This window comes from Siniperca chuatsi, linkage group LG18 (assembly GCF_020085105.1).
Source record: "Siniperca chuatsi isolate FFG_IHB_CAS linkage group LG18, ASM2008510v1, whole genome shotgun sequence".
Lineage (NCBI taxonomy): Eukaryota > Metazoa > Chordata > Actinopteri > Centrarchiformes > Sinipercidae > Siniperca > Siniperca chuatsi.
In genome coordinates, this window is record NC_058059.1 from 28273643 (window position 1) to 28300282 (window position 26640).

Below are 26640 nucleotides of genomic sequence, written 5' to 3' on the forward strand. Positions count from 1 at the left end.
AGATCCGTTTCCCAGTCGTCATTACGAATGGGACGTTGACGTGAACGCTACTTACACGTCTGAATCTCGTAATCAGGACAACGATAGGACTTGAACGCGGCATTGCTTTACAACCGGAAGTGAATCATCCAGAAACACTATTGGTCCATCTTTATGTCTGTCACTTAACAGAGAAGAGAAATTTAGCAAGTTTGTGTGAGGCGTCTTTGCCGCAGTAAGAGGGTCACAGAAAGTGTTTCATAACTTATGCATGTACGAAATTCAATCATAAGTGCATATAACAATATTTACCCCTTATGTTCATTCTGTAAATCTGAACTAGAATCAATGTGGCAGCTGGTCCAAACTATTTTGGACAGATGTCTGTCTGTAATGTTTTTGTTGCTTCAATAAACCAAATCATTTCTCTAGATACATATGGTTTTGCTTTAGTCTGCATATCAAACACATAACAGTCAATGGCTGTGTGAAATTCATTTTTCTGTTTTGGAAATATCCATCAAAAACAACAACGTTCCTAATTTTAAGACTTTTCTCGGTTGATGGGACAAATTTTTATGCATCCATTAACAATGTCTGAAAACTGGGACCCTTCTGGAAGACACTGTGCAGAACATTTGATGGTCATTTTCAGCGGTCTAAGCACTCACAGTGCTGGATCTGTATTTAGGGCTTCAAGCGAGAGGAAGACTGGGCCGGTGGCGCTGAAGGCGCGCTGCAGTGTCTGCTTTCTTCATGCCTGCATCTGGAACAGGTCAAATATAACATTCAACTTTTGATATTTCAAACTAGGTTTTTAAACTGCTGTTCTCTGTCGTTGTGTGAGAATGTAGCTTAAGTTCTCTGGAGTTAGAGAAGTTGACCAACCAGCGCAATATGGTGTCAAAAAGCATTAGTCAGTGAAGTGGCTCCGCTGAACACAGCCTAAACTGTCACCACCGTCAGAAATAATCCGAATTAGAAGCAGCTTTATTGGCCAAGAATGCAAGGAATGTGCTCTCAGTGCACTTCCACAGAAATAGACATAACAGCTAAAGACAACGACGCTGAACAAATAAAGGTAAAGAATAGACAGGACTATTGTGTCCACAAGTACGTGGGAAATATGCATATTAAACATATATAAATATATAATAATAATAATAATAATAATAATAAACCTTTATTTATAGGGTGTGATGGGTCTGCAGCATATGTAATTCTGACATTGTTCTTATAACTATTTTCATTATTTTAGAAATACAGTTTGCTCCTGTAAAGAGAAGCGTTGCAGTTCAGTGCGGGCTGTCAGAGCCGTTCTGCGCATGTGCAAAAGTGGTCCTGTCAGTCAAAGAAAGTTACCGCAAATTGCTTTAAAAGTGTTGTGTTTTACAGAGTAATGAAGTGAAATAAGCGTGTATAAGGAGAAGCAGGGCTTCCCTAACCGAGGCTGGAGTGACAGTCCACAAACTAGTAACCGACCGTCATGTCCATGTTTAAAGTGGGCTAGGGAGAACATGCAGGGGACAAAGCATAGTGTGGATGTTTGGCACGTTGCAAAAGTTAATGAAAACAATTCTATCAGGGTATTCATAGTACATGTGTGGAAGTTTCTTAATGACCATAATACTTTTGATATGTACATATGTGTATAACCATAAAGAAGTAAAAAAAAATCATAAATGAAGCAGAATCTCCCCGGTGAATGAGAAAGGGTGCGAAGACCATGGATAAAATCAATCTGCAAGCACTTGTACTGAGTTGGCTCGTTACTTTTGTCTTACCTGAAAATAGTGGACAACTGCAGAGGACAGCGGACAAATGCAGCTTTCCCTGTTTTTTGTGGTTTATGATCTAACGTCACCCGACCATTTCATTCAGACCAAATCAGGTGTTGCAGCAATTAGCCGCAGGTTTGGGTGGCGGTGTGTGGGGTGAGGGCGTGTTTATTTGTGCTTCAGAACGTAACTGCTGTGAAACAATCAGAAAACAACGTTTTATTTCTCTGAATCACCGGCTTTCTCACTACCGGCACTCCCTCTCCTCATTCACTCTATAGGTCGCTTGACCACCGCTGTCTCTCTGTCACTGTCTCTCTGTCTCTGTAAGCCAGACACAGAAGTCGAAGCTGGGTACACTAAATAAACCAAGCAAGGACACAACTGGGAGAGTATCATAGTGTGGTCCATGAACTCTGCCTGGATAGCACCTGGTTCCAGTGAGATTTCAGGGTGACTGTGAGCAGTTTGACTGGTCTAATCGGATTGGCCACCGCAGCATTCCTGGCGGATCAGCTCTTAAAAACGGAACTGGAACTACCAGATGGCGCCACCCTACAGATCCAACACGCCCACAGAGCCCTCACACAAAAACCGAATTCAGGTGGTATCCCAAGATCAATAGTGGTTCATTTTCTTCAGTTTGAAACCAAGGAATTGGAATCTAAGATCAATTGAATATTTGGGTGTGACAATCATTAAAAACCTCTCTGAATTTAAGGCAAATTACAACAAATTATATCAGAGATTAAAAAAGATATTGAAAGTCTATCTTACCATTGGACTTTAACTCAAGAATTGTAATCATCAAAATGAATGTTACCCAGATTTCTTTACCTGTAGAGGTCCCTCAAAGTCAATTCATATTTTTATATGTATTTACAGAATAATATCTAGGTTCATCTGGAGGGAGGGCAATACACTGATGGCAGAACTGCTCATCAGTACAAAGAAACTAATTAATCATTCACACACACACACACACACACCAAAGTGTCTTGCTCAAGGACACTTCAACATGTGGATTGAGGGAAGCCGGGATCAAACCACCAACCTTCTGATTGGTGGACGACCCGCTCTACCACTAAGCCACAGCCGCCCGAAACTCTCCAGCTACCCAAAGATAGAAGTGGTATGGGTCTTGCAAAATTGAAGGAGTACTTTTGGGTTGCACAACTAAGACCTGTCTACTGCCAGAATTTGGAGCGTGGAAAGACAGAAAAAGAAATAAACCAATATGTAATTCAAGATATTACTGGAGATCATGAATTATACAAGGAACTCAAAATAAATATAGCTTCAATAACAAGATTTGGAAAGATATAAATATGTTAAAATGGGTAACCATAGTAACTTCAAACCAGCTCAATATGACCAAGGATTTAAAGGGTAATTCTGGTATTTTTTAATCTTGGTCCCTATTTTTCACATATTTGGGGGTGTAAATGACTAATAGGTGCAAAAAGTTTTGGAATTGGTCCAGTAGATCGCCTCTCAGTCTAGGCAGCCCTCGCAACAGCTTTCACAGTTGAGGTTTTGCTCAGAAACTGTTTAAACTAAAATTTTAAGGTGTCTGAGGTGTGACCTGAAACCTCACCAGTCTACTCAGAATTGTGTTTAGTTATCACCAGTTTCGTTACATAATTGTTTCTCAGCAGTTACAGTAGCCAGCTCTCTGGAGCTCTTCCCTCCTGCAGCCGCAGACACACCAGCAGCTTATTCTCTGCTGCAGCTGCTGATTTGGCTCCTTTTTGTTCATTTCTCACACTGTTATCAGGACTCCTTTTAACCTGTGTTTTTTACTCTGTAAAGTAAAATTACCGATTTTTAAAAAATGTTTAAAGTACAAATACACAAAACAACGACTTTGTTCCAGTAACGAGAGTAAATGTAATTTGGTACTTCCACCCCTGGTATTATATATAGATAATGTTTACATGGAGTGAAATATTCAAACCCAGGACTCCATGTTTTATGGCTGCACTGTTCCATCAAATGGAAATAATATACTGTGCATCATTTAGACATATTTCTCCCAAAGTCAGCCTGATAGATTTGGTACCTTTTGAAAGTTTGGGATCTCCACTAGAATTTAAAATACAATTTGGTGGCTTTGAACAGTTGCTGCACATTGGGAGTTGGTAATGACTGCACTAGTAGTGAATATTTTTAAATAATACCCAACTTTAGGCATTTGGTGCTTGGAAGTGAACTTTAGAGGTATAGAGTTGAGTGCATTTGATGAATTTTATTTGAATATATTGTAGTCATATTTGTTGATATTTTATGGTTATGATCTTGATAAGTAGACAATCACAGCAGATCATTTCAAAAATTATTTTTTATAGTTTTTAAGTGTATGAAATTGCTAATGTGTGTGTGCATTAATATTTGGCCAAACTAAATTAGTTTGAAGTTGTGCAATTTTCATATTAAACATTCATTGTTTTGAACAGTAAAAGTTGAGATTATATCAAATTCAAATACATTCTTAGTTAGTATTGTTTTAATATTAAAAAAAAATAAAGTGCTCAAAAAGGATACCTCTTAAAACAACAGTGAAAGAAGATGAAGGCAACCGATCGTTTTTTGAGAAAACAGTCTGTATTTAAATGTAATTATAATTCCTTGAACCCAGTGTAGTCTGATTCTTGGCAGATGCTCGACACAACACAGGAAGGATGGTAGCAGCACTCTGTTGCGTCTCCCAACAAATCCTCACACAAACTGCCTGTAGCTCATGTGCCGATGCCGCCTGTTCAATTGAAAAGCACAGAAGAAGCCAGAATTCACTTATGCATTAATTTCATTTTAATTTATATATCAACTTTAGAGAAACTCTCCATATTACTCTCTGTGAGCATAGTATGCTGTCTGGAAAACACATATGTTCAAGCACATTGGCTCAACTCTGGAATGCTTGGTGATGGATCAGGTGCCTGACCTCCAGCTCCGTCTTTTGTTTTGCAACTTTATTTTTATTGATATTTTCAGGCAAAAAGAGTGGGTTGACATGGGCAACATACTACTTGTACAGAAACAGGATCTTTCAATAGATGGATTTCCATCCACCTGTGTTTATGCACATTTTCAATTTACGCATTAAGTGGAAGAGTGGAAAAGCTGGAAAGTTTTTATGGTTTGCTGAGGTGGAGAAGATGGTGTATCACACCAAGCAAAATGTGATGAAGTGCAGCGGAAACAGACTTAGCAAATAAATCATGACATACATAAGGCACGTGATGTAAACTTTCAAGTTTCCACTGAAAAGAATACCCGGCCATGCTGACTATCCAGTTCAATCCCTCATCCACAGTATTCAGATTATTGTCAACTGTTGGGTCTCGCCTAGCCTTACCACAAGTGAGGGACAAAAGCCTTCACTAAGAGACTTGACGTGAACTTTAACAGACTGCTTTGTGTTTGCTGAAACACTTTTTTGTATCCTGATCATTTTATACACCACATAACAATCTTTGCCTGCAGAAGGAAGACACGGATTCACCTTTTTCTTCACGGAGAGAAAAACTGCTGGAACGCCTCTCTCAATAAGCTACACTTAACTTGGCAGTTCATGCACTATTACCTTATACCGTATTATTATCATCAACCGGTAAACCCACTTTGTACTTCACACTTATTTTATTTTATACTTTATTTTATACCCACTTGGTACTTAATTTATTTTCTGACCTGTATTATAGTGTATTATATATATATTTTTGCTTAGTACTTCTATTCCTGTGTGCACTGACGTGACAGTGAGCTGCTGTAACAAAAGAGTTTCCCCTCGGGGATCAATAAAGTATTTCTGATTCTTATTCTTCCTCCCACTAAAGTCAACTGCTGCCTTCCTTTGCTGCCCCTTGAAGAAATAGTTTTGCCATTGGACCTACCGACAGTGCGGACCCGACTTTGTCAGCGTCTAGACCTGAGAGAAACTCCACTGGACAAATTCAAAACAAAGTGACGCATCAGGTCGTCACGCACAAAGCCAAAATGGTGGGCAGACCCGGTAATCTCAAACAAAGGGACAGAGCCAAAACGGGAGGACGAGCTCTATTTGTCCTCAAGATAACATGCAGCTTAACTGTCTAAGCTACCACATTAAAGCACAGTTATTAGCTTCCAAAGTGACTAAAGCTAACACAGTTATGGCCTAGCAGTGTGGTACCGGTGCAAAATGGAATTTGCTAACACAAAGAAAAACACACAGCAGTTCGGATGCAGCAGTCCGTCACTTTCCAAAAAGCAAATTTAGATGAAATAACACACAGTTCTAAAATCTCTCTGCCCAGACACAAGCCTCTTACTTGAGATCGCTCTTGGCAGCATTTTAACATGTGAGTCCGTTTGGATTTGTACGGCGGCGTCCTCTCGGGCTCGGACACTGATGTGGCTGGGTCCACGCTGTTGGCGGGTTCAACGGCGAAACTGCTCCTTTGGGGGGCAGCAGAGGGAGCAGTAGTTGTCTTTCAGTGGGGAGAGAGAGAGGCTCAGCGGCAGTCTTTCTCTCCGTGAAGAAAACGGTGAATCCGTGTCTTCCTTCTACAGGTAAAGATTGTTATGTGGAGTATAACAATCGGGATCCAAAAGTGTTTCGGCAAACACAAAAGCAGCAAGTTAAAGACCTTCTTAGGGAAATAAAAGTTCTACATTGAGCGCCTCTTGAAGCAACTGAAGTTACAGTGGAAAGACGGCAAGCAGTCTGTTGCGCTCAGCTTTATGGAGGTGGATGATGACGCCATGGCTGGGGTGCCCGGGTCTCCTACGCTCTGTTTGGCAGTTCGTCCAATAGAAATCCAGTGTTTGGATTCAAGCTCAAATCTCGCGCCTGAGTGTGAATTAACGGCTGGTGGAGATTTGGTGCTATTTTACTGTTTGGCCTTTGTTTTTCATTCAGGTCTCTTAGTCAAGGCTTTATATTTCCAAGTAGGTCCCTGTCTTTGTTCTCCACACATGGTGAGGCCCAACACCGATTAAAGGAAAATGTCCTTGTCTGTGCTTGATCATATATAGACCACCTAGATATGATCCTTCTTTCATTAGTGAATTCATTGAACTGTTGTCCAAAACTAGGACTAAATTCGATAAGTTGCTGATACTTGGAGACTTTAATATCCATGTCTGCTGCCCTGACGACCCTCTTGGGCCTGGTGTATAAAGATTCCTGATGTCAAATGTATAGATGCCCACATATCTGAGTGCCTTACGTTTAACATGTTGTTGCCTTGTGTTGCCTGTAGCCCACTCCCCACAACTACATCTAGAATTTTTAAATCATCCTGTGCTGCCAAATTCAATACTGCCTTCAACATTCCCATGTGCTTCTCTGGATCATCACTCTCTGTAAGTGAACTGCTGAATAGTTTTCATTATAATATGAATATATGATATCGCTCCCTTCTAAACCAAAAAATCTAGTCACCTCTCGATGCCCTGAATAAATGATAATATTCGCGTGCTGAAGCGATAATGCCGCAAGGGGGGGCGGATGTGGAAATCATCCAAACTACCAATTCATTTGGAACTTCTTACGTCTCTACTTAAGACTTTTCACACAGATGTTAAAAATTCTTCTTTAATTGATTGAAATCAGTCAAATCCAAGAATGCTGATCAACATTATGAGCCATGTCATTGATCCTCCCCAGGGCCAGATATTAGATACCACCCCTTAGAAATGTAAAGAATTTATTTCCTTCTTTACTCAGAAAATCACAAATAAGAAGTTTCATCTCTCCCCCAGATTCTCCAGTTACTGTTGTGAAGCCCTCTGCTCATTTAATACAATCTCTCCGTCTACACTGACAGATATGGTAATGGAAATTAAACCCTTCAGACATTCTACCTGTAAAATTTCTAAAGGATGTTAACACAGTGTCCCCTTTTATTTTTGCAAATTTTATACTGCTCTTTGTCAACAGGCTCCGTTCCTGAATCTTTAAAACGGCTCTAGTTCAACCACTTTTAAAAAGACCGTCTCTTGATTCCTCTGATCTTAACACATTTTGGGCCCATTTCTAAGCTCCCATTTTTAGCTAAGGTTTTAGAAAAGGTTGTAGCAGATCAAATGATAGCTTTCATTCATGATAATACTATCTTTGAAAAATTCCATAGTACTGAAACTGCGCTTCTCATGGTTTTTAATGACTTTTCTGGAAGCTGATGCTGGCCATAAATCCATCCTTGTTCTCCAGGATCTAAGCGCAGCATTCGATACCATTGACCATGAGATCCTCTTTGACTGTCTTGAAACCAGGGTGGGTATCAGTGACACTGCTTTGCAATGGTTCAGGTCCTACCCACTGGTGTAGGTGTGATCAATTAATTAGTGCGATCAGAATTATCAAAGATAATCATAAATATCTGTAATGAATAAAGTCCTCAGAGGCACCACTCTTCTTAAAGAAGAGAAATGATAGAAATTGATAGTCTCAATTAATAAACTAAACTATCAATTTGAGTCTGATTAATAAATAAAACTAAACTATCAATTTGGAATTCTGATTAATAAATGAATAACTTTGTGCAACATTAAATTACCAGCATTAATAGCTAGTAGGTTTAAAAGAAAACAAAGGATTTGCAGTTCAACATAGAAGAGGTTGGCAAATTACTCTTGTGCAAACATTAAAGAAACCAGCATAATTATACACAGGCATCCGGGTTATTTAAAAAGACAAACAAATTGCAAAATGGTTGTCTGTCCTTGTCTGTGTCTGTGTTCGCCCTGCGACGAGGTTGGCCACACAGGCCCAAGTCACTGGGATAGGCTCAGTCACCCGCGACCCCCTAACGGGGACCAAGCGGTAGAAAATGGATGGATGGATGGACAAACAAAGCAAAAACACACAATGTGAAGACCAACTCTAAATACTAAACTACAGAACAAAGGGATGCACGCATGTGTGTGTGTACGCGTGCACGTGCATCCAAGATGGCTGCTTTGATCAAAGATGGCGTCAAACAAAAAGAATGTCTGTATGTTTCTTTGTTCTGCTTCCGTATGTCGCGCGTGCACATGGTCAGAACAACTTGAGAGTTACGGTTACAATAATAACCTCACATTAACCATGGAGAAGATCACAACAATTAAACCTCAATGGAAACACATCAGTAACATCACATGTACAAAAGTTAAACAGTCCTTTGCTTAGCTCTATACACTGTTACTCTATGCTATGCCCAGTTGTTACATTACCCATCCATGGGAGGGAAAAAGAGGTTGCTTTGAATGTGCTGCCGGCGGTCCGTCGGTTGTGGATGGGCCAGGCGGGGAAGAATTTGCAGCCCGATGCAGTCCTTTGCTGTGTAGTGTCCGTTTATGCAGATGTGTGGAACCCGGTCTGTTGTCCTCCTTGCATTTAGCTCAGCACTAACTTCCTTAGTTGCTGGCCAAAGGCCAGTTTAGCTGGCCGTTGGCGCTAAACTTTGTTGCAGAGATCTAGCAGGCCCTTGTGTCGCTGCTGTAAGATCAGATTTCGGTTCTGAAGGAAGGCAGACGCCCGTGTAATCCTTTGTCCTGCTTTGGTAGGAGATACGGAGAAAGAGAACAAATGACCGCTGACCCCTTTTATTGACCTGGTGCCATCATGGTTCACAGGTCAGACTGGCCATTAGTGGGTGGGATGCTGCATTCTATAGCTTTCAGGATTGTGGGACAAAAGAAAATGCAGTCTCCTAATACATTTCAGTTAAAAATCACACACAATGAATTCATCTGTGCAGTCCCAACACTTGTGATGCAGATTCGCAGCAGGTTGGAGCTTTTTTTATTGCGCGCAAATACATTGAGGTGTTTTAGAGGAAGTTTTTCAAGTGCCCCACTGAATAAACTGGTAACGTGGTCATGGATCACATCCCTCACCTGCATCCAGGCACCGCATCACTGATCATGAACACCTCCCTGCTTTAAGGAAATAGTCTTCTGTGGGAAAACACTCTTCTTTCTCTGTTTTCCATCTCTCCTGAATGACTCCCTATTTTGGGATCTGTTTTCCTTTCCACCCCGTCCTTGATAATCACAGTTACAACACCTAAAAATAATGGTTATAATCAGTATTGCTTGGCTGTGTTTTGTTGCTTTGTGCTGCTTACATGGCTCCATGTACCAATAGTGGATATTGTTGCTGTATTATTGTACTAATGTTTTGCTGTTTCCTGTTGCATCTTGCCAAAGGACTGCAGCTGAAAATGAGCCCACTGTGGCAAACACTGGCACATTTACATAAATGTTGATTAATGTGTGTTGTCCTGAATTAGTAAATGAAAGGAAAACTGACAGTGGAATCAGCACCTGTCCCTCCTGCCTCGCCAGTTGTCCCAGGTGGCTCAGAGTGCAGGTAAGAACATATCTAATTGGCCACCCATCTGCACCCACTGGGGACCAATTAAGAAAAACAAAAAGTGTTTAAAAAGGACATTTGGGATTTGCACTCAAGGATGAAAAAAATTACATTTTCCCCATTCTCTTGGCTGCATTTGGAACAAACTGGCATCTTCTATGTGACCTTTCTGTTTAACTGAAAAAAACATGACCGTTAACATCATGCACAGACATTTAATTAAATTAAATCTTGGCTTGTTTCCAAACCAAAATAAGACATCAGGTGTGTAATACAAACAAATCTTACCGTTTATTAACAAAATAAGGTTACTTGAATGGGTAACAATATGTACACATCAAATACATAGCAAAGTCAATACAACACAGACCAGTGATCACATTACACTTACAGTTGGACTTGAAGCGAATTCAAAAAAGGACCTGAATTTGAACTTGTTACCTTTTCATAAAACCAGTGATGAGCTGCCAAGACCAATGATGACAAATGCCCCCAAGAAATTACAAACCCAAATTACAAAAATGTAGCACTAAATAAGAAAACTTTTAAAAACAGGTATAAAGCAGTTTGAATTGATTAAAAGGCATTATCAAAGTATCACAACAGACTGAAGTGGAAAGAATGTCAGTGTCATTCCTGTTGGTATGTGCTAGTCCACCCTCTACTGTGTTGTTTTTACAGGTTATCCACCCCACGGATCCTCCTTGCCAGCTGAATGTCACGGGGGAACACGGTGACCCGCTTGGCGTGGATGGCACACAGGTTGGCGTCTGAGAATAACATGACGAGAAACGCCTCTGCAGCCTGGGAGGACGAGGAGGAAAAACAGATGAAGTTAGATCAAAGAAACGAGACACTTTACTTCTGATGAACATTTTTTTTAATTAAAAAGACCAAATCCAAGGCATTGTTTTCTACAATTAATTGTAATGACAAGATAATTGTCTCCCCCCAACTTTTGTGAAATTCTGTCAAAAGCCAAAACTCTGCCTCCATTGCCCCCAAGTGACCCACCGCCCAAAATAAATAAATAATGAAAGCTCAACTACAATTTTCAGACAACAAGAAAACATATGGGTTTAAGTTCAGTAAATGAACTCTACAATTAGATGTACTGTAAATTGTGTATATTTCATTCTTCAAAATGGTTGTCCATCCATCCATCCATTTTCTACCGCTTGGTCCCGTTAGGGGTCGCGGGTGACGGGAGCCTATCCCAGTGACTTTGGGCCTTAGGCAGGGTACACCCTGGACAGTGGCCAACTCGTCGCAGGGCTAACAAAATGGTTGTATGATGGCTAAATGGCTTATGAATGTCAAGTGTAGCGTGATCAACGCAGATTTACATTTTGTATCCTTATTGATAAAAAGAATTAGATTTTTCTGAAAGTTGGCCTCTGCTTCATAAACAAGCTTGTCTGGAAAACGGATAAGCTTTTCCCAGGAACTTCCTCTGTCCCATGACCTATGTCGGACTCGAGGGTACTAATGGAAGTTGAATAACAATTTCACGATTTACAACAGGCCTTCACAGAGCATGAACAATGGAGGTTGATAACCGAAGTCTGACAACCCTTAGCTTTCTTAGTAAATTACAACTTGCTTGCTTCGTCCTAGAGAACACCCCATTATCTCTGGTGTCCATCAAGTGGAAACCAAGACTTGTAAAACTGTAAGACTAAAAGACCAAAGAACTGACTTTGCCATGCAGAATCAAAATGTATTAACCAATATGTTATGTTTAATTAAAAACATAAGAATAATGTGGAACTTGATGTTGTAACGCTGATGCCGGCAAAGAACAATAGACTGAATCACTGTGACGTTGCGCTATAACATATCACTTCTGGGTAGACAACTACCAGTTGATTTGAATTGCGGATATGTAAAATCGCTAAATTTGTTTATTTCTGTTGTCATTTTCAGCCGTAACTGTAACGTTTAAAGATATAGAGTTAAACGCGGTGGTCAACCTATCTGATGTTTCTCCTGTGCTTACTTTATGTACTGTGTTGCTTTGCTAGCGTCTTTGATAAACCAAATCTACCAAACAGCGACATCTCACTGCTGGTCAGACTAGTTTTTGGATCCACTCAAGTTTTCATTTTGTGTGGCCCAACCGGTAAATTAGGTCTCCAACCTAACGTTAGTGAAAAAGTGTTGCTATTAATGAGATCTGTATGGTGGTTGACAAGGGCAAACGCACTGCAACTTAAGAAAAACACATGCAAATAGACAAAACACAAGCAAATTAAGAAAACATCTTACTGACATGTTTTGATTAACAAGAAAAACACATTTCTGACTGGAGTTCAATTAACTTAAATAATGGTTCAGAATCGGAACAAATCTGCAGCATAAATCATGTAAATGTTTCCTTTTTTTTTTTTAAACATGTTAAATAATATTTAACTTAAACATTCTTTAATAAAAGTTATTTGTTTAGAAAAGCAGCCTTCAGAGTACCTTTGCATAGACACATCGGTGCAAAATTGGTGCACAATCCACATAGAAAAGGTCTCTTTTCAATCCAGCTCAAAAATCCACTATATCAGCCACCATATAGGTAATCAGTGAACGCTAAAATTGGTATCGGTCTCAAAACTCCAATATTGGTCAGGCTCTACCACAACATAAACATAAACGGATGATATATTGACCCGACTTCAATAACCTCATGAGTTACAAACCGTGGCAACAACAAGCGTGCCCAAGCTGTGTTGATCACTTTTTAGTGTCCTTCCGTTGTCGTCGTGTGTACTTGCAGCACGTTTGTCTATTTGCACGTTTGCAGAGGAACCGTAGGCACACAGCACATGTTGGAAAATGCAGATGTCCAACAACTTTGAAAGAAAGAAGCCTGCTAAGGAGCCTGGTCCATTACGGGGGTCTAACATGACAAAAGCTAGAAAAGAAGAAACCCTAGACTTTACGCACCAGCCATGTGGTGCAGAGAAGGAAAATTGAGAGAGAGAGACTCAAAGAGACAGTTCACCCCAAAATCAAAAATACATATTTTTCATCTTACCTGTAGTGTTGTTTATCCATCTAGATTGTTTTGGTGTGAGTTGCAGAGTAGAGATGTCTACACCCCCTTTTAAATTAATATAATGTGACTATATGGCACTCAGCTTGTGGTGTTCAAAGCGCCAAAAAAATACATTTGAAAAGCTCAACAGCAATGTCTCTTTCCAGAAATCCTGACCCGGTTACTCAAGATCCACAGACTTTGTTGTGAGCAGTTTTATGTGGGAACTATTGGTAGAAAGAAAATAGTTCCTAAGGCAAAGGATTGTTATGTGGAATATAACAATCTCTTTCTGGATCCAAAATTTGTTCAGCAAACACAAAACAGTATGTTGCTAGTCCAGTGAGTTAATGTGATTTTGTCCCCTGTAGCAACAGAGTGCGCTCTACCTTAAAAGGGAGAATGACATCATGAACAGAGCACTGGAATTTCCTGCGCTCCTGTGGCAGCTCGTCCAGTAGGAATCCAGAGTTTGGAACAGAGTTCGCACACAGGTGTGAATTAATGGAGTGGGTTTGCTGCTATTTCCTCCTAGTCCAGGCTTTTTGTTACACATACAGGCGTCTGTCTTTGTTCTCCACACGTGGTGGTAAGGCCCAACACCATCGTTGGGACCGTAACAGACTTTAAGGTCAGTCAACATCTGGCAGATGCTCACACCGCGTTGCCATAACCATGGAAGCGTCACCAGCCTGAGAGACATGGCTGCACGTGCATGAGTGGCACTGCATGGGCCCAGTCAGTATGTTAATATAACCCGCTAAAGTAGTCGACATGTCATCAGTCGGATATACCACCTTTAAACAACATCAGCGCACTAAAGCTGCTTACCTGCAATCGGGAAAAACTCCGACGTCTAATCGAGCCTATGGTGGATCAAAGCCAAATCTCCCTTCAGTCGCTCATGGATGAAATCAGCCAGTGTAAAACAGCCTTAATAACTAGATTTGATGCTTCTACTAAAACCATTAACACGGCGTTGGGAAAGGTAAACACCAAACTAGAAATGTTGGGTGACCAAATTACTGCAGTTCAACAAAGAGTCAGCTGCAACAAAAGACAACATTGAGGACTAAAAAACCAGCATCATTAACAGTGAAGAAGAAAACGGTTACCTGAAGCAGAAGGTGGACTCAATGGAGAATTACAGCAGACGCGCCAACATTCGTATTGGTAAAGTTCCAGAAAAGGCAGAAGGCCGGGATGTCATTGGGTTTGTGCAGCAGTTGATTCCACATCTCCTAGGACAGGAAAACTTTCCCCCTTCCCCTCCTTAATTGAGAAAGCTCATCGCAGCCCCACACAGAGAAATGACAACGAGTTCAACTAATCCAAGGCCGATTTTGGTTAAATTTCTGAGTTTCCAGGATAAAGTTAAAACGATACACTCCTGATCAACAATAAGAGGATTCACTTCTTCCCTGACTACAGTGCAGAGCTCTCGAAGCAACAATGCGAGTTCGAACCCATCAAAAGGAAAGTCTGGGATATGAACATTGACTACTCGCTTCTCTTTCATTCTGTTCTTTTTATTAAGTGTATAGAAGAAAAGCCGTGACTGTTTCACAGCTCCAAGGAGGAAGAGGACTTTATGAAGGAGATGTCGCTCTCCAAATTGATTTCAAGCAATATGTAGACCAACAAACCCAATGGATAAGTAGCCTACTAACTTTTCTACTTTACTTTTTTATAGGAAAGGTTGGAAAAAAAAAAAGTATTGACCTCTGATGGAGTAGAACAATAGACTTATGATTTAAGTTGTAGTAAAGGGTGGGTGAGGGTGAACCCATGCGCAGGCAAGTGTATAATGTGTGTGCAGGTGTGTGTGTTTGACTTAAGTCTGGGGGTCAACATATTGTTAACTGTTCACTGACTAGTTTGAATATCATGAGATGACAAATTTAGAGGAAGTATATGGTAAATGGACTATACTTGTATAGTGCCTTTCTAGTCTTTCGACCACTCAAAGCGCTTCAGAGTACATATCATTCTCACACACACACACACACACACACACACACACCGAAGGCACAAGCGTCGGGGGCAATTTGGGGTTCAGTATCTTGCCCAAGGACATGTGGGCTGGGGGGAGCTGGGGGAAGCTGGGACGACACGCTCTACCTCCAAGCCACAGCTGCCCAATATTTTTGTCTATTTATTTTGTCTTATAGGTTAAGTTTGAGAACAGATTTAGTCGGTACTACTTATTAGCTACTGTTGTAAAGGAAATTAGAAACTGACATGAGCCCCACAAAGTTTAGGGGTATGCTTCACATGGAGTATGCCAGAGTGAGAGGTAGGAGGTTCTCTGCAAACTCCACATGTTGGAGCTCTTGGGATGGGAAAGGGAATATGTTGTGTTTTATGTGTTATGCTTTCATAGTCTTGTGTTTGTATTGTGATCTACATCATCACCTTCCTGTTGTGCTTCTATCGGTCAACTTCATGCCTATAAATGAAAACCTAGTTAATTTGGAACTAAAAATAGTCCAGTACTTTTGAGCAAGACATTTAACCTAATAGACGATGACAAGATCTGATGCTCTGAAAGTACACAGATGGAACATTCAAAAGGTGTTGATCACCCAATCAAAAAAGAAGAAAATATTGAACTTTCTTAAAAAAAAGAGAGCAGCTATTGTTTTACTCCAGAAGACCCATTTGAGTAAGGTGAAGCATGATGAACTTAAAAAAGACTGGGTAGGTCAGGTGTATTCTGTATCTCATTCCATTAGAAGTACAGGAGTTGCAATTTTCATTAGGAATCAATTAACTTTTGTCATTGAGACAGTACAGTCTGACCCAAATGGGTGCTATGTGTTGATCCAAGGCTATCTATATGGAGAAAACATTCTTATAGTCAATGTGTATTCTATTTTTTAACAATGCTTGCTGAACTGACATCTTCTTATACATCTTCAAATATCAGTATTGGTGGAGACTAGAACTGTATCTTAAATTGTAATTTAGATAGATCTCCCCAGGCTAAATGCCTCAGCAACAGCTTGGACGGCGATAAGTAAAAATATGCGATTGGGGATAAACGCTTTCTAGCCGCTGATTGCGAAAACTGATTGAGGACGCACATTGTATTTTTTTTTTGCTAGCGGATCTTGACCTCTCCAATATACAGCAGGCTCTCTTCCAGTCAAGATGGCGGCGAAGCTAACGGAAACAGGAATTTATTCATCTCGTATCGTGTCTAACTTTAGTGGATCATAAGATATTGGCTATGAAATTAAAGGTCCAGTATCTGTAGCATTTAGGAGGAGCTATTGGCAGAAATGGAATATAATATTTATAAGTATGTCTTCATTAGTGTATAATCGAATGAAAATAAGAATTGTTGTTTTCATTACCTTAGAATAAGCTGTTTTTATCTACAGAGGGAGCGGGTTCCCTTCCACAGAGGCCGCCATGTTTCACCGCCATGTTTCTACAGTAGCCCAGAACAGACAAACCAATCACTGAACCTAGATAGCGCCTTTCGTGTTTTTTGTGAGTTTCGCGGCCACCGTAGTTTCTCCTACACGCTTGAAACGGGAGGGTGGGGCGAGCGGTCAAATGGTTGCAAACTGCAATTTCACCACTAGATGCCACTAAATCCTCCTACATACTGGACCTTAAATCTGCAGATGCTCCGGTTCAAGATGAGACCAAACGTTTCTATGGATGTCAGTTTTTGAGCCACGACAAAGGCCAATATGTGGCCTACAACAGACTAGGTAAGCCTTGTTTTTAGCCTAGCAGTTGTTGATCACTTGCGGCCGGTTAGGAGGAGTGAGGATTTAGCAGTCGGTATAAAACAGAGCAGTCAAAAGCCAAACGCTATAAAGATCAATTTGCAGCCATACTGAATTAAATTTTCACTTCCCTGGCATATTTAGTTTTTGGTAACAGGCTCATCAAGGCCAGGAAGAAAGGAGAGGGAGAGATGGTGACGAGTCAGAAAGAAAGAAAGGGAAAACTCATTTTTGTTTCTCCAAAACAACAACAACAAAAAAAATGTTGATCGTGTTGGCCATGTATTGGCCGATATGGCTCATAGATGATCAGCAATTGGTATCGGCGTCAAAAAAACGTGATCGGGGCATCCCTAAGATAAATCATTATTTTCTAAAAAACAGAGGTTATATGAATATGGGAACAAACCGGCTAATATACTTTTAAGCAACCATAATAACCATAACTCAATTGCATGTCTCAAAGACTCACACGCAAATGTTTTACGTCTGGGGGGATTAATGGCATATTTACGAATTATTACAAATTACTATATAACCACACACACATCAGAAATACATAAAAGTTTCAATAAGCCAATTACATTTGCAGAGATAAAGGAAGCTATTGACGACATCCCCTCAGGGAAAGCTGCTGGCTCTGATGGTTTTCCCCCAGAACTATATAAAAGTATTCAAAAACATTCTCCCTCCACTCTTAAGTAAAATGTATGAGCATTCCTTCCTAAATCAAAAACTGCCTGAACCAACACAGATAGCTGCCATTACCTTAATACCAAAGCAAGGTAAAAACCTAACCCTTCTTTGATATTGGTTTGTTGCTTTAGCTTAATAAGATTAATTAAGAAATGTATATCAAAATTAGAATCTCCCATCAACTTAGGTATGATAGTTAAATTGCTTTAGATGATTAAATAATTCCTAATAATAGTTCCCAACAGCCACCTTTGACTTTCCAAACGTCTCAGTTGCTGAACGGTGCCTGGTTTATTTCACATGTAACCATTAAAGTTTGTCCACATAGTGGTTTCACAAAACCGCTTGCCAAAATAATCATTCACTGCATCATCTGGTATTAATTATGGTCCTTATTTCATTCATTAATGGTTCGCTGTGTTCATATCATTCGTTGCATTTATCCGTTCATTTGTGTATCTGGTAGTTACTAGTTGTCTTTTTGAGGTCAGTAGTTTATTGTGTGTGTAGTTTAGTCAAACTTTTCATTTATTGAAGAACTTGGTTATTATGTGTTTGTGTGTATGAAATATTCCGGCCCCTGTACACGCGACAAGAACTCTGTAGAAACTTCAGATCGAGAATAAACTGATTATTAATTAATAAATGTATTAATTGACTATCAACATTTTGTCTTTGTAAAAAAAGAGTGGTGCCCCCGAACAAACATAAGTTAGATTCTGTTATTTAATATGAACGCTGATTTCATTCTGATAGGCAGAAGTGAGCCTAAAGTTGCTCCTTTAAGGTAATTCGCTATGATCATTTTAATGCCTTTTAAGCCTGAATTCTCTACACAAGTGATCTCATTTAAATAAACCAGGGGGTTGATGCCAAATGATATAAAATGCTCAACACAAGCAACCTCAGTCATACCTTTATCCTTGAGTGAAATCATCAATCTGAATCACGTCTTAGTTGTTTTGAGTATGCTGACCAGAAGTAAACACTACATTTGTCCACTAAATCATTTGTATTTCTAAGAATGGCAACAAGTTAGCTTGGTGGTGGAGGCAGCTGCTTACCTCCTGCAGGGCCAGAAGAGCGTAGACCTGCCAACGCAGAGCCTCTCTGGAAAAACTCTGGCATACCTCACGAACCTGAACCAAGAGAAGGAACCAAGTTATTTTGATCAACCAAGGCTGCAATCACACAGATGTGAGTGTGCATTCCCAAACTGTAGCTTAGAGAGATTATGGAATTAACTTCATATGCAAAACCGCACAGAAACCCTGTTAAATTTCTGCTCTTAAAACTTTAAATCAAATCTGTATAAGTTTGTGGTTTAGTGTTTCTGATCTTTAACTGCACTTCAGATTTCACTCAGCAGGTCTGAGGTGATTGGAGAGCCTGTTAGGTTTATAGTTAGTGCAGGATATGTCCAGCCAGGGCTATGTTCACAGTGCAGACTATCAGAGTGATAACCCGGTCTACAACATTGAGACTGTCTCCCTCCTCCTCCGCCGTCTTACTCACAAGTTCTCTTTCCCTAAATATGTGAATCACAAAAATCTGATTATCATGCCAACCGCCTGCGGTGGCGAGGTGTCCCACAAAGCACCTGATTAAGTCCTACAGAACAAAATAGCTAAGGTTTTACAGTTTTATCCCCACACCGTACTGTGTGTGCAGGCCAGATACTTTCTACTAAAAACTGGATGTTTTCTAACTCTCATGGCACGAGTGTGTATTGAATTACAAATGAAATTGATTAAACCAGATGAATTACAAACATAACTGATTAAACCAGATGAATTACAAACGTAATTCAATGCTGCTAAAGCAGCATATTTCTCTTGCTTAAATCAGTAACAAAAAACACAATCCTAGATTTTTTGACACTGTTGCCAAACTTACTGAAAAACAGCAGTGTGTTAGCTGCTCACCCTTTTACAGCTCATGACTATTTAGAATAGTTACAAAATTTGTTCCTCGTCTCCAGCTACTTCTGCAAAATCAGCAGTGCAACATTCATATGTTGAATTCCAGTTAGTCTCAGTTCTTACAAATTTGAGACCATCTCTCTTGAAACATTGTCTAAGCTGCCGTTTGCTTCTTAACCAAACACCTACCTCCTCGACCCCTAACAGTTAAACTTCCATTCTTTTCAAAAATACTAGGAAGAGTTGTGTCTCAGCAACTTTCGGCCCACATACTTAACAGCAATCTATTTGAACCTTTTCAGTCTTCTTTCAGGGTCTGTCATGTGGTATGCACTGTAACCATTGCGCCACTGAACGCCCTGAAAATGTTTACAATTATTAACAGGAAAGTTTTGACGAATAAATTGTGTATGAGGAGTGAGAGTTGTGGTTAAAGTTAAAAAAAAAAAAGGGTTGAAGTCAGAACATTTTGGAAAAGAACAGTAGAGGAGGATCAGTGTGGGTCATGTGACACACTAACTGCAAGCAATACACACCCGTTGTAAACTCCGAAAAGGACTGAAAAAAGCATAAAACTTAAACTGCGACCATTCAAAAACGGCAAAATATATCAAAAAGCTGATTATATGTTTAATAGTTCAAAGTCGTGTGACCCGTTTAAAATCGAAATGAAGTCTGTAGCTGAAAGTATGCAGGAGTAGAACTTTAAAGTGAAGTAAGTTAAAGATGATTTGAAGATTTCTCACCCTGAACCTTGTAAGGCCAATGCTGACATAGTCGACTGTTTGGAACTAATTTACGCCATGATATTTATATTTTAAAAAGTGTTAACGCCCTCTAATCAGAGGTGGGTGACCCACCTCCCCCAGCCTTAGAGTGGGAACCCGTGAAACAGCGCTCATTTTCAAATATACGCAGATCAAGGTGTCAGTAAGAGTTTGATAGTTTTTGCGAACCCTCTACTTGGTATTTTTCAATTTTGGCTCAATGGTTCGGACGGCTGTAGCAGCACCATCGGACTGCATTCTTTCCCTTGATGATGATCCCATGATAAACAGCAGGGCTACGGCTACGTACTGACACCCCTCCACAGACACTCCTCCAGTGTGGACACGGAGAGTCCGACAGAAGCTGCTCATGGCTGGTTAGCTGTCTGACGCGCACTCTGGTCTGTGTCTCCTTACCTCCCACGGCACACATGAGGCCAGCATTCACACTCATTAGTAGACTGCTGTTTGAAAAGTACATCATCATGTTTCAAAAATGTTCTCCTAGTTAAGTCAGTTTGTGTCTCATGTGAACTGTATGTTTAATGTTTAAAAAAAGACATGCATTCTTTTTTCTTTAAATAAAAAAATAACTGCCCCTTAATTTTCATCTGTGCCCCTAATTTCTTTCATTTGAAATAAATTTAAGTGTAGAGCCCTGTGTGTATATACATATTCATGCCCTCGTTTGACATTCTGACAGTACAGAGATGACAGGAGAGAAGGTTACAGACATGCAACAAAGGTCTGCAGTCGGACTTGAAGCGGGGACTTGCCTTACCCCAAGGCTAGAGGGGCGCCCACGACCCATTAAAACTTATCAAACTTTGGCTTTGTTCACTCAGTCAGTCGTAGGCCTCGTTTACACCTGGCATTAACCTACGCATGTTAATGGCTGATCCGATCACAAGTGGACAGCTCTAAGTACAGGTGTGAATGCACCTAAAACGCATTTAGGACGCATTGAGATCAGATCGCTCAGACCACAATCGGAGGTGGTCTGGGCCGTATATGGCCACATTCTTTTAGCAGTGTGTAAGCGAATGTGTCCTGGGCCACACTGAAGGACCACCTACTCAACTGACGACCTCTGCGAAAGCGGAAGTACGTACTCATTCACACACCAATGGCGTCATATTGAAGTGCAAAACAACAACCACTGGGAGGAGGTGGTTCAATAAAGCTTTATTTAAGCTGTAAAGATAAAAGGACCGCTAGCCGCACGGCTAACTGAGCTAACTAGCTAACAGCAGCTACAGTTAGCGGTTACTTTAGCAACAAGTAAAGCTATTTGTCCATCAGGAAACTCCATAAATCACAGAGAGTTGAGGCAGAGCAGCCAGAGGACATCAGTGGGAAAACCAGAACATTTTATCTCCATAAAATATGATCCAGTTTCACCAAAATCAGTGAATAAAGTTATAAAGTTGTGTTTTTGTACAGTAATCAGTGAGGCCCGGCCCCCAGAAACACTCCGCTCCGGTGGCGTCTATCATTTTCCCGACATAATTCTTGTCTCATTTGTGGTCTGATAAACAGTAAATTCATCAAATTCAGATTAAAAACAACAACAACGCATTTGATCTTTGCAAACGGAAATGGTGTATGTTTTTATTTGCATATAGAGCGGGGAAGTGAGATCTGATCACAAGTGGTCACTCGAGACGCATGTGGAGACAGGTGTGAACTGACTGACTGAGCTTAGCACTTGTGATGGGATCACCCAAGACGCATGATAATGCCAGGCGTAAACAGGGCCAAAACTTTTCTTCCAGCGGATTTCTGGATGAAGCTGCATGTGTGAAAGAGGGTGAAGACATACAGGTAGGGCTGCCCCCTAATATTAGACTAAACCGTTAGTCAATGAGAAGAGTCTTAGTCGACCACGTTTTCATTAGTCGTGTAGTTCCAGAAAAACAAACAATCCCAAACTCCATTCCAGAGCTGCACCTTGTCACCGGGACAAAACTATCATGGGATTGTTGCAACACAGACACTTCTCTTGTAACACAGGAATTCACTTACCGGCACACTGCTGCTAACTGTACTAGTGGCCATTAGCTAGTTACCTAACATAGTGGTCATATTAGCTGACTCTACCCGGACTGGGAGCTCGGAGTACCGGGGGAGTGGGGCCGGGAATGAGCACCAGAACCAGAGACAGGCGAGCAGGCACGGTAACATGGTTCAGCAGCCTCCCAGTGAACATGGCCGGACTGGGAACAAACACAGCCTCTGAGACCGATGGAGGCCAGTTTGACGACAGGGAATACAGTACCGAGGTGATTTACAGCAGCTCCAACCAGGACTCTGACAAGGAAGACGCTGCGAGGACAGGAGAGGCATGAAGCGGAGAGGAGCGAGTTTGTAGCAAATTCATTTGTAAGGAACGTTATTCATCATCCATCATATTGATAAGTCTGCGAGTATTTGTTTTTGTGAAGTTGGAAGTTATTGAACAACGAGACTTGTGTGATGGTACACTGTTGAAATAAATGAACAAAATATTCAGTCTCTGTGCTGGTTGTTCCGACACATTCAGAATCATTACCGCTTTTGCCGTTAGCAACAGGCGGTTCGCTTCATGCCCCTTGTAAAATGTATATTATAAAGGCTCATTATTACGGTTTTGCGTTTCTCTGTAATGTAGCACAGTGTATAAATGTTTCTTGTAACATTCTTTCTCAGCCCTGGAACTCAGACCATTTTATGATGCCTCAAAAATATATATATTTAATCAATTAATTAAATTTAATATTAAATGTGCGACGACTAGTTGACTAGGAAAAACTTTAGTCGGGGGGCAGGCCCGCCCTATTTTCCTCACGGTTTGCTGCTGTTTGACTCACCAGGCGAGAGAAGGGTCCCTTCCTGAGCAGAAGATCGGTGCTCTTCTGGTACTTGCGGATCTCCATTAAGGCCTTGGTTCCTGGACGAAACCTTCTCTTCTTGGGAGACACAGGAGGCTGCCCTGGAAAACAGACAGTGTTTGAATGTTTGTTGTGATGGCAGGACAGGTAGGCTTTCTAGGAATGAAGACACTACTTGACAAACAGGTCAAATACTCAACTTCTACAGAGGGAATATTTTTTCTTTTGGCTTATGTAGTATGGAAGTGTTTAATTTTTTTTTTTTTTTAACTAAATGACCTTCCAATTATTTAAAAACAAACAACCTTATATTTAGCTTTGACAAAAGCAGTGATTTATTTGTGTGTCTGGAACATAATCATTAGCTCAAATGTCAGCACCACTACTACAGTCCCTCTCACTTGAAACTCTGCTCCGTCTTGGGGACCGGGGTGTCGAACCGGAGGTCCCTGGGGCCGGCAGTGGGGGGCGACGTTGAGGGGTTTTTCCCTTCCGGCGGCTGGCAGATGTATCATGACGCATCGCCTCAAACACCCAGGTCAGGACCACAAGAGGAAAAATACTACTGCCAAGGTCTGACTGTGAAAGAACGAGGGCATTAAAAAGGAAAACATCAAGTCATCTCTTTATTTATTTATCTGATAGGAACAGAGCATGTTAATGAACATAAATATAAAAACACAAGATGTAAACATACCAGAGTTTAGCAAAAATGCTAATTTACAGCCGTAGTCCCTAGGCCGGTAACAAAAACAGAAACATTACAAGTGACAAAATACAGATACAAATATACAATACACGAGTAGAAAAAAACAGAATACATTGGGCAAGGAGATGGATACTTTTAATTCCATTAATTCTTCTCATTTGCTGGAAATACCTTAAAAATACAGACACCAATGATGATTTAAACTAGATTCTCTCATCTAGGTGGTGTTGTGCTCTAGTCATCCCTCACCCCAATGGATAACTACGTCTTCCACAGGGAGTTCAAAGGTCATGTCAGCCACAGCAGGGATACCTTCAGGCTCTAAGGTCCGAAATTCTGATTTGGGTTTGCATGGAGCAGTTATTTCAAGAAAATTCCTATTTTCCCTATGGACCCATAAATATCTGCCCTCTAATTTGTGTTTAGCTCAGTTGACTTTATTGGTATTACAACAAAAGTTGTCAGAAACTTGCCTTGGTGAGCGCAGAGTGAGACAGGACAGACAGGGCAACAATCAACACTGCATACTAATAAAACCATCATGTATATTAAAACCTATTAAAATACTCAAAATACCACAAATGTAAATGATAAGCTAAAAACAAAAATGTACCTTTTCAAGTGTGTCTTGACAACTTTAAACAATGCTCACAAGCCCATATGTAAACTGAAACAGTTATTGGTCACTGGGATTGTGACCTGTCCAGTGGCCATGAAGAGATCCCTTCCTAAAGCACATTAAGAGGAATATTTACAACGAACAATAACTCCTTCAATATTTATATGGGTATGTGAGTAGTGTTGAAAGACAATCCTTTAAAGTGCCAACAGTTTACAATTCAAGAGTCAAAAAGCCTCAGGGAATGGAAAACAGTCTATGATATTGTCTATATAGTTACTTTTAAATTGAATATGGGTTTTGGACTGTAGGTCAAGACAAAACAAGGGGCTGCAAATTAGCTTCAGCTAGACGCCCTATGTACATTGCATCTGTTGCATTACTTATCAGTGTTTATCTGTTAAATAAACAGATAAATAAACTATTTTGAAAGCATCATCTTTGGATTCTGAGAAATTAATGAGTGAGAGGAGGATGTAATGAGAATTAACATCAACCCACACCTTGAATATTACTTAAATATATATAAATAAAAATTATTTTTTGACGCCAAAAGATTTGAGAGCACAAACCTTTACTAGCTATATCATAGTGGCCGTGTTAGCTTCATGTTAACTCTTATTTCTAAATTAGATTTTCTAAACCAGATATAAAGGTTTTCTTATATCTTCTTTTTCCGTTTTTATGAATTTGAATAAAAACCGAATGCTGTCATCAGAAATCTAATGTCCTTATATGGTGTGGCTGGGTTTACTGTGATCTGATCCTTCTCCATCTGGGATTCAGAAAACTAATGTAACTAACTAATAACTAAACTAAGTATTATGGGCTGTGGCTACAATCAGAAGGACAGCATTTTCAGAATAGGTGTGGTACAAATGCGACACAAGTATGAATATACTAGGCATGGTAAGGGGGCCAGTTGGATCACCAGAATGTGGCTGCAGTTCAGTCTGCAGATCCACTCGCCCACAATAATCGAAAGTGCGCACTAAACAATAAAGCATATAGGCATAAAATATGTAAACAACGTTCAACTCTGAAAAAGACATGCCCCTGACGTCAGGATGTGGGTGTGTCCTGTTGCAGCTTGCTAAAAGGGGTTGGCAAGCCCCTCTTGCCATCTCAGGTGCTCAGAAGCCAAAACAGCCGGAGAACCTGAGAGAGCAGACTCAGAAACGAGCGCAGATCTTCAGTCTGATTCTGCTCTACAAATCCGGGCTGGTCGCTGTCAAAGGTCGACTTGCAGACTGAGTAGCGCTCACATTTAGTTTTCTGCTCCCTCACATCTTTTGTCGTCAATATACTTCCACAGATTATCCAACTCTCTACACTGAACACAACATAAGTAAGATACCTTAAAGTGTGGCCTCGTTTGTGATATCCTGGGCAGACAGTAACCATTTGTTGAAAATCACGAAAATAACTTTGAAGATGCAATCCCCCTGACAACAGGCCCCCTTAAAGTTTGCGCTAAGAAGTCTATGCGGCGGAGTACCGTTAACTTACCGTTAACAAACGGACATCACGGAGCACCGAGGTCACAACTGGGGCTACTTCAAGTCAAGGATAATAATTACTGTGGGCTTCACGGGAAAACGGCTGCATACTAACAGCTATCCACGGCTAGCGTTAGCTCCCTAGTCTCTTTAACTTTTAGGTGCCATTTTATGTTTACAACATCATATCAACTCGCTCGTTTTATACGTTTACTAACCCAATAAAGTAATTATAAACGTACCTGTGGAGTTGAACGATATTCTCGTGTTCAAAGTTTTATAAAATACTGGAAACCGAAGTGGCTGAACTCCGCCGCGCACTAGTCACCACACAAACACTCAACAGCATCCAACTACAAATTCAAACGACGCCTCTTCACCGGCTCGACCAATCAGGGTGGAACAAGTGGGCGGGATAAACTCTTTGGGAGCGCTTGGTGAGATAACTCTGAACTCGCTAAATGGGCGGGATGTGAGCGACAGAGTACGCGTCGCAGTGTTCGGTGAAGGTGTTTGGATAAACCGCGCTCTCCTCGTCAGGCTGAAGCTGGATGGAAACAGAAGGAAGGTGATTGGAAGTCTGTTTAAAAAGCCAGTCAGGCAGATTTTTACCAGAGCGGAAAACATTTAAAAGTTCAAACATTATAATGACAATTAAAATGTATCAGGTCTATCCATTTTCC

The 26640-nt window shown here is 40.6% G+C and overlaps 1 protein-coding gene and 1 long non-coding RNA gene across 5 annotated transcripts; one reads left to right on the forward strand and one right to left on the reverse strand.

Annotated features, from left to right (window-relative positions):
* The first annotated feature begins 138 nt into the window (after positions 1 to 138).
* Positions 139 to 10591, forward strand: LOC122865826. Its single transcript, XR_006375549.1, has 2 exons — positions 139 to 754; positions 10022 to 10591. It is a non-coding gene; the product is annotated as an uncharacterized LOC122865826 (long non-coding RNA).
* Positions 10372 to 26354, reverse strand: LOC122865824 (histone H3.3). Of its 4 annotated transcripts, none has more exons than XM_044174723.1 (6): positions 26200 to 26342; positions 23828 to 23865; positions 23532 to 23709; positions 23110 to 23231; positions 18636 to 18710; positions 10372 to 10908 (listed from the first exon to the last, which is right to left on the reverse strand). In XM_044174723.1, the coding sequence occupies exons 3-6, from the start codon at positions 23650 to 23652 to the stop codon at positions 10780 to 10782; spliced, it is 447 nt and encodes a 148-aa protein (XP_044030658.1). In that variant the 5' UTR covers positions 23653 to 23709; positions 23828 to 23865; positions 26200 to 26342; the 3' UTR covers positions 10372 to 10779. The 4 variants fall into 4 exon arrangements, with proteins under 4 accessions (XP_044030658.1, XP_044030659.1, XP_044030660.1 ...); XM_044174724.1 differs by lacking the exon at positions 26200 to 26342 and adding an exon at positions 25968 to 26010; XM_044174725.1 differs by lacking the exon at positions 23828 to 23865 and having other exon boundaries at positions 26200 to 26354.
* Between the last annotated feature and the right edge of the window lie 286 nt (positions 26355 to 26640).

Coding starts and splice junctions, on each gene's coding strand:
- LOC122865824 (XM_044174725.1), bottom strand. CDS start 23,652: ATGCGTCATGATACATCTGCCAGCCGCCGGAAGGGAAAAACCCCTCAA. Junction 23,232..23,531: donor AAGACGGAGCAGAGTTTCAA/GTGAGAGGGACT, acceptor TCTGTTTTCCAG/GGCAGCCTCCTGTGTCTCCC. Junction 18,711..23,109: donor AGGGACCCTTCTCTCGCCTG/GTGAGTCAAACA, acceptor CTCTTGGTTCAG/GTTCGTGAGGTATGCCAGAG.